At 48.7% G+C, this 8,753-nt stretch overlaps 1 protein-coding gene across 8 annotated transcripts in view; it reads right to left on the reverse strand.

Annotated features, from left to right (window-relative positions):
* The window catches only part of USP48 (ubiquitin specific peptidase 48), a 101,189-nt gene extending 93,833 nt beyond the window's left edge, over window positions 1-7,356 (reverse strand). For 7 of the 8 annotated variants that reach the window (XR_004275854.1, XM_032300697.1, XM_032300695.1 and 4 more), the window contains exon 1: window positions 6,572-7,356. Coding sequence is in view for 6 of the 8 variants with exons in the window: in XM_032300697.1 (XP_032156588.1) it covers window positions 6,572-6,705 (134 nt within the window). In the remaining 2 variants the exon portion in view is untranslated. The other variant, XM_032300703.1, reaches the window with a different exon arrangement.
* Between the last annotated feature and the right edge of the window lie 1,397 nt (window positions 7,357-8,753).

Raw genomic sequence — 8,753 nt, forward strand, 5'->3', positions numbered from 1 at the left:
ATGCCTGTAATCTCAACTACTCAGGAGGCTGAGGCAGGAGAATCGCTCAAATATGGGAGGCGGAGGTTGCAGTGAGCTAAGATTGTGCCACTGCACTCAGCCTGGGCAAAACAGCAAGACTCCATCTGAAAAGAACAACAATTAGCCGGTATGGTGGTGCACACTTGTAGTCACAGCTACTCGGGAGGCTGAGGTGGGAGGTTGGCTTGAGTCCCTGGGATGCAGAGGTTGCATTGGACCAAGATTGCACCACTGTACTTCAGCCTAGGTGACGGAATCAGACCTCGTCTCATAAAGTTAAATAATTAATTAAAAGTGCTCAGACCTTGGGTGAGGTGTGGCTTTTCACAAGACCTAAAGCAAGGCCGGGCGCGGTGGCTCACGCCTGTAATCCCAGCACTTTGGGAGGCCGAGGCGGGTGGATCATGAGGTGAAGAGATCGAGACCATCCTGGTCAACATGGTGAAACCCCGTCTCTACTAAAAATACAAAAAATCAGCTGGGTATGGTGGCGCGTGCCTGTAATCCCAGCTACTCAGGAGGCTGAGGCAGGAGAATTGCCTGAACCCAGGAGGCGGAGGTTGCGGTGAGCTGAGATCGCGCCATTGCACTCCAGCCTGGGCAACAAGAGCGAAACTCCGTCTCAAAAAAAAAAAAAAAAGAAAAAAGACCTAAAGCAATCAAAAAAATAGTAAAAAGTTGGGGCCAGGTGGTTCACACCTGTAATCTCAGTGCTCTGGGAGGCTGAAGCAGAACTGATTGAGACCAGAGGTTTACGACCAGCCTGGGCAACATAACGAGACCCCATCTCTACAAAAAACTACCAAAAAAATTTGCTGGGTGTGGTGGTACATACCTGCAGTTGTAAAGGATTGCTTGAGCCCAGGAGTTTAAGGCTGCAGTGAGCTACGATCACCACTGCACTCCAGCCTGGGCAACAAAGCAAGGCTCTGCTTTGTTAACAATAATAACTATAATAAATTGGACTACACCAAAATTAAAAGTTTTTGTACTGAAAATGACACCAATAAAATGAAAAGCAGAATTAGAAAAAATATTTGCAAATCGTAAATCTAATAAGGGACTTGTACGCGGTATATATAAAGAAGACAACTCGGCGAGGCTCAGTGGCTTATGCCTGTAACCCTACAACTTTGGGAGGCGGAGGTGGGTATATCATGAGAGGTCAGGAGTTTGAGACCAGCCTGGCCACCATGGTGAAACCCTGTCTCTACTAAAAATACCAAAAAAATTAGCTGGGCATGGTGGGGGCGAGGGGGGGGACGGGGGCGTGCCTGTAGTCCCAGCTACTCGGGAGGCTAAGGCAGGACAATCACTTGAACCTGGGAAGCAGAGTTTGCAGTGAGCTGACATTGTGCCACTGCACTCCAGCCTGGGTGACAGAGCAAGACTTCATCTAAAAAAAAAAACCACAAGACAATAATAAAAAGACAACTCAATTAAACGCTTGCAAAGGATTTAAACAGGCATTTCTCCCAAAAAGATATATGAATGGCCAGTAAGTACATAAAAAGATGTTCAACACTATTAGTCATCAGTGAAATACAAATCAAAACAAGAAACCACTTCACACCCACTAGGATGGCTATAAGAAAAAAGGCAGTGACAAGTGTAAGGATGTGGAACAAGTGGAATCCTTATACATTACTTGTGAAGATGTAAAATAGTGCAGCCACTCTGGAAAGCAACCTGATAGTTTCTCAAAATATTAAACACAGAAGCTGAGGCAGGAAGATCGACTGAGCCCAGGAGTTCAAGGACAGCCGACACAACGTAGCAAGACCCCCATCTTAACAAAACAGCCTAAAAAAAAAAAAAGGCTGGGCATAGTGGCTCACGCCTATAATCCCAGCACTTTGGGAGGCAGAGGCTGATGGATCATCACAAGGTCAGGAGATAGAGACCACCCTGGCTAACACAGTGAAACCTCATCTCTACTAAAAACACAAAAACTTAAGCCAGGCGTGCTGGCACGTGCCTATAGTCCCAGGTAATCGGGAGGCTGAAGCAACAGAATCACTTGAACCCGGGAGGTGGAGGTTGCAGTGAGCTGAGATCACACCCTGCACTCAAGCCTGGGCAACAGAATGAGGCTCAGTCTCAAAAAAAAAAAAAAAAAAAAAAGGTTATGAGCAGTGTTTCATTCCTGCAAACTTGGCATTTTGGGACGCCAAGGCGGGAAGAACACTTGAAGCCAAAAGTTCAAGACCAGCCTGGTCACCAAAGCGAGACTCCATTTCTACAAAAAAAGGTTTTTTTAATTAGCCAGGTGTGGTGGCATGTGCGTGTAACGGCAGGAGGCTGAGGCAAGAGGACTGCTAGAGCCCAGGAGTTGAAGGCTGTAGTGAGTTATGATTGTACTGCAATCCAGCCTGGGTGACAGAGTGAGACTTTAAAATAAATAAATAAATAAAAGTTAAAAGTTACCACATAAACCAACAATCCCATTTCTAGGTCTATACCCAAGAGAAATAAAAACAAATGCCCGCACATAAATTACTCCATAAATGTACATAGCAGATTATTTATAATAAGCAAAAAGTAGAAACAACCCAAATGTCTATCAACAGATGAATGCTAAAAAATGTGGTAGATAGAGCTACGATGGCATGTTATTCACCAATGAAAAGAAAAGAGGCAACAAGCACAGGAAAAGATGCTGAACTCATTAGTCACAAGAAAAATGCAAATCAAAACCACAAAGATATATCACACTTGACACCCAACTAGGAGGGCCTAATCAGAAAAACAGGAAATAGTGCGTGTTTATGAGTATGAAGATGCATTTGAACCCTCATACATCACTGGTGGGAACGTAAATTGATACAACCATGGTGGAAAAGTTTCACGGTTCAATAAGTTAAATACAGAATTAACTGTGTATGACCCAGCAATTCTACTCCCAGGTAAAAAAGTGAAACCAGGTGTTCAAACAAAAACTTGTATGCTGGCCAGGCACGGTGGCTCAAACCTGTAATCTCAGCACTTTGGGAGGTCGAGGCAGGCGGATCATGAGGTCAGGAGTTTGAGACCAGCGTGGCCAACATAGTGAAACCCTGTCTCTACTGAAATACAAAAATTTAGCTGGGTGTGGTGGCAGGCGCCTGTAATCCCAGCTACTCGGGAGGCTGAGGCAAAAGAATTGCTTGAACCCAGAAGTCAGAGGTTGCAGTGAGCCAAGACAGCAACACTGCACTCCAGCCCGGGGCAACAGTGTAAGATTCCATCTCAAAAACAAAACAAAACAAAACAAAAATTAGTGGGGCAACGCAGCAGGAGCCTGTAATCGCAGCTACTGGGGAGGCTGAGGTATGAGAACTGCTTGAACCCAGGAGGCAGAGGTTGCAGTGAGCAGAAATTGTGCCATTGCACTCCAGCCTGGGCAACAGAGTGAGACCTTGTCTCAAAAAAAAAAAAAGAAAAAAAGAAAAAAATCTTGGAAATGAATCTTGCAATTGCAGCTTAAAACTCATAGTCCCAATGACACTCCTTTTATCTCTACTATTTTTTTTTTTTTTTTTTGAGACAGAGGCTTGCTTTATAGCCAGGCTGGAATGCAGTGGCTCGATCCTGGCTCACTGAAACCTCTGTTTTCCGGTTTCAAGCAATTCTTCTGCCTCAGCCTCCCAAGTAGCTGGGACTACAGGCACACACCACCACGCCTGGCTAATTTTTTTTGTATTTTTAGTGAAACAGGGTTTCACCATGTTGGCCAGGATGGTCTCAATCTCTTGACCTTGTGATCCGCCTGCCTCAGCCTCCCAAAGTGCTGGGATTACAGGCATGAGCCACCGCACCCAACCTATCTCAACTCTTTTACTCCACGGTGGCTCACCCCTGTAATCCCAGCACTTTGGAAGGCCGAAGCGGGTTGGATCACTTAAGGTCAGGAGTTCCAGACCAGCCTAGCCAACAGGGAAAAACCCCGTCTCTACTAAAAATACAAAAATTAGTCAGGCGTGGTGGCAGGTGCCTGTAATCCCAGCAACTCAGGAGGCTGAGGCAGGAGAAACCCTTGAATTCTGGAGGTAGAGGCTGCAGTGAGCTGAGATCGTGCCACTGCACTCTAGTTTGGGTGACAGAGTGACACTGTCTCAAAAAATAATATAAAATAAAATCATAAAATCAAATCCATCTTCCAACTAGCAGGGCACATTCCTTGCCAGTCACGACTGGTGATCATGAGATGTTTCCGGCTAAGGAAGTGGTTTAGTATGCCTGCAAGGGCAAACTCCTATGACAGCAGGATGTCCCATGTCCTGATATCACATAACAATACCTATTTTTAAGATAGTTATAGCCAGGCATGGTGGCTCACACCTGTAATCCAAGCACTTTGGAGGCCAAGGTGGGCGGATCACCTGAGGTCAGGAGTTCAAGACCAGACTGACCAACATGCTGAAACCCCGTCTTTAATTAAAAAAAAAAAAAAAAAAAAAAGGTAGTTATAGTCAGCCTAGCACAGTGGCTCAGGCCTGTAATCTCAGCACTTTGGGAGGCCGAGGCCAGCAGATCACCTGAGGTCAGGCATTCAAGACCAGCCTGACCAACATGGAGAAACCCCGTCTCTACTAAAAATACACAATTAGCTAGGCGTGGTGGCACATGCCTGTAATCCCAGCTACTTGGGAGGCTGAGCCAGGAGAACTGCTTGAACCTGGGAGACGGAGTTGTGGTGAGCCAAGATCGTGCCATTGCATCCAGCCTGGGCAACAAGAGCAAAACTCCATCTCAAAAAAATAAATAGAAAATAGTTATAGTCACGCTTTGATGTATTTCCGCACTAAAATACCAAGGATAATTTTCTTTAAATCAACAAAGCACTAAATTTTCTTTTCTTTTTTTTTTTCTCTTTGAGATGAAGTCTTGCTCTTGTTGCTCAGGCTGGAGTACAATGGCGCTATCTTGGCTCACCACAATCTCCGCCTTCCAGGTTCAAGTGATTCTCCTGCCTCAGCCTCCCGAGTAGCTGGGATTACACAGGTGCCCGCCCCCATGCCCAGCTAATTTTTTGTATTTTTAGTAGAGACAGGGTTTCACTATGTTGGTCAGGCTAGTCTCGAACTCCTGACCTCAGGCGATTCACCTGCCTCGACCTCCCAGAAGTGCTGGGGTTACAGGCGAGAGCCACTGCTCCCGGCCTAAATCTTCTTTTTTTAAAAAAATATTGTATTTATGGCTGGGCACTGTGGCTCATGTCTGTAACCCCAGCACTTTGGGAGGCAGAGACAGGCGGATCACTTGAGGCCAGGAGTTCAAGACCAGCCTGGTCAACATGGGGAAATCCCGTCTCTAACAAAAATACAAAAAAAATCAGCTGAGCATGATGGCGCATGCCTGCAATCCCAGCTACAAGGGAGGCTGAGGTGGGAAGACCTCTTGAGCTTGGGAAGTGGAGGCTGCAGTGAGCCGAGTACCACTGCACTCCAGTCTGGAGCACAGAGTGAGACCTTGTCTCAAAAACCACCAGAACTATTAACAGTTTACACTATTTGGTTAGTCTATAACCTAATTATGTTGAGAAATTGACTGAAGCTTGATTATTTCTATTATACACAGACTTCAGTCATTCCTGAACTTACTGTTGAAGTCAGAGGTACCCACCTTGTGAGACAGATATCCAGAGCTTGGGCTTATTCGTTTGCTTTACTGAAGCTCCCTAACTTATTTCACTTCTCAGACTAGACTTTAAGCTCCAAAGCCAGAGACCATGACTTCCATTCCTTCTGGATCTCCCAGAATTTCCTAAATGCCTAAACTCCAGAAAGCATTTCCTAAATGCCTGCCGAAAGACGGATACTGAGCATGCCCGGCTTGGCCAAGTCAATTCAACAACATTCTGAAACAAAAACTATATAGTTCCCGCGTTATAAGGTGGAAAAAGGGGAAGAAACGGGAGCAAAGCATAAGAAATCAATCTACAAGAGGGGACTAAGAAAAGGCAAGGTTCAAGGGCGGGGCACACGTGAAGGACAGCACTTTCACAGCTCAAACTTGGTACTCAGTAAAGTGGTGTCGAACCAGAACGATCAAAGAAGACTAAAAAAAGAAAAATACTAGATTAACGAGTGAGGGAAGGTCAACAAGGTTGCAGGGTATCGATGACGTAGGCTTGACCACAGTTTTTTCTAAAGCTGCCCGCTCCAAAAATAATACTAAGATCATCAGGCCTTCGGTGTCAACATCAACAAGACACCCTGTGATGAAGCTCACTTCCAAGAAGTTCCTTTTTACAAACGAAAGAGCCATGCTGTGGCCAAGATACCCCAACCATCAACGCTTGCTAAGCTCTCGGCTCCAGCCTTCATCTCCACCGCCATCTTCTGGATGGGAAACCAAAACCCTTCCTAAAGGGCTTTCGCCAGCATCACCTCCGCGCAAAGCCCAGGAAAGCTGCGTTTCCCAGGTCGCGCAGACAGCGCAAAAAGGGAAACTCCACCTTGCTCGGCTCCGCGCCTTCCAAATGCACGCAAAGGGCTGCCGTCTTCCTTCCCCCCACCCCGCCCAGGCTTTCCAAGGTCCGGCGCGAGGCGCGATGCGCGGGCCTCACCTGCACACGCCCCGAATGCATGGCTCCAGCCAGATGCGGTAGGCGGTCTCGATGTGCTCCTGCGACACCTCCTCGGGCCGCACCGTCTCCGCCCAGCGCCAGGCCGCCTTCTCCAGCTGCAGCCGCGGGGCCATGGCCTTGGCCACAGGAACGCCTCCTGAGCCAGGCCGCCGCTGCCGCCGTCTGCACGGCCGCCCCAATGGGCTCCGCCACCTGCCAGCAAGAAGGACCGGGCGCTCCCTCAGGCAGCTGGCCAGTCAATCACCTGTGCACGCCACTGCCGCCGCGCCCGCCCGCGCCCGACCCGCACGACCGGCCGCAAAGCGCCGCCGCCGACACCCGACACCCCCAGCGCCCGCGGACGTTAAAGGTGGACTCCCCGCCACGCTGCGCGCATGCGCGTTCCCAGCAGCCTCTGCGCCGCCCGCGCCTTTAACCTCACGGGCTGAGGAAGAGGAAGCGTCCGTCTGAGGCAGTCCTGCCACGTACTCACTGGCGCTGTTGGGAAAGCGGCGTCTCAGCCCCCGTTTAGGGCAGCGCCCTGCGTACCACTACTCTAACAAACCCGTGTCTTGAAAGCTATTTTTGCCTTCGTTACTTTCCTTCTAACCATGAAGGTTTCACCCGAAAGGCTACTCGACGCACACCATAGGCCCGCCCAGACTGCGGGGCGGGTCCTGTTTAGAGTAGGAACCGAGTCGCCAGAAAAGACAGGATTTGTTCTTTAGAGGAACATTTAACTTGAGCCTGGACCGGTTCCGACCCCCTTTCCCGAGCCCTCCTGACGTCACGGGACGTTCTGGCCTTTGCCTGAACTGGAATGGGACTACGCGTCCCGGCATGCCCTGCGTCCTGCCACTCACTGTGAGGCATGCCGGGATTTGTAGTCTTGGAGGTGAGAAGGCTCGGTGCGCGCAGACTGTGCGGGCGGGGTCCGCAGTGCCAGGGTGGAGTTTCTCTGTCGAGCAGGGTCTTGCTGGCTGTTGACGCCCTTCTTAAGACTATTATCTCTATGCCATGATTTTCTAGTTCCTCTCTAGCTCGCAGTTTAAAAACATTTACTTTCTGCGACTCCTGCCCCAGGACATAAAGAGTAGCTTTATGAGAATTGTTGTGCAAACTCTAAAAAACTCTATTAAAGTCACGATATTTAAGAACTTTGCATTTGAATTAGAGCCCTACCAGAATCTAAGAGGTAATTTCTGACTTAACTGCTTGTCCTCTGGAAAACCTGAGGCTGAATTCTTTAGATAAATATTCACTGAAGGCAGGAAGAAAATAAGATGTGGTCCCTGCCCTTGGATGTGGTTAAGGGAGTGAGCAGTAGAAAAACTAAAATCCCGTCGGGCGCGGTGGCTCACTGCTGTAATCCCAGCACTTTGGGAGGCCGAGGCGGGATCATGAGGCCAGGATATCAAGACATCCTAGCTAACACGGTGAAACCCTGTCTATTAAAGTACAAAAAATTAGCCGGGCGTGGTGGCGAACGCCTGAAATCCCAGCTACTTGGGAGGCTGAGGTCAGAGAATCGCTTGAACCCGGGAGGCTGAGGTTGCAGTGAGCCGAGATCGCGCCGCTGCACTCCAGCCTGGGCGACAGAGCAAGACTCCGTCAAAATAAAGGAAGGAAGGAAGGAGAATAATAGAAAAAGGAAGGAAGAGAAAAGAAAGAAGAAGGAAAGAAAGGGCCGGGCTCGGTGGCTCAAGCCTGTAATCCCAGCACTTTGGGAGGCCGAGGCGGGTGGATCACGAGGTCAAGAGATCGAGACCATCCTGGTCAACACGGTGAAACCCCGTCTCTACTAAAAATACAAAAAATTAGCTGGGCATGGTAGCGCGTGCCTGTAATCCCAGCTACTCAGGAGGCTGAGGCAGGAGAATTGCCTGAACCCAGGAGGCGGAGGTTGCGGTGAGCCGAGATCGTGCCATTGCACTCCAGCCTGGGTAACAAGAGCGAAACTACGTCCCAAAAAAAAAAAAAGGGAACGAAAAGAGAGAGATCCCCTTCCCTTCCCTGCCTTGGGAGGCTTTGGCGTACTTGAGAAAAGATTTCCTAGAAGTAATCCCTAAGCGCACCTTTAACACGAGTTGGACTTAGCCAGGATAAAAGGAGGACACCATTCCAGACAAAAGAAACCATGAGCAGCCGGGCGCGGTGGCTCAAGCCTGTAATCCCAGCACTT

Source organism: Sapajus apella, unplaced genomic scaffold (genome assembly GCF_009761245.1).
Source record: "Sapajus apella isolate SASKATOON/1434 unplaced genomic scaffold, GSC_monkey_1.0 scaffold43, whole genome shotgun sequence".
Classification (NCBI taxonomy): domain Eukaryota; kingdom Metazoa; phylum Chordata; class Mammalia; order Primates; family Cebidae; genus Sapajus; species Sapajus apella.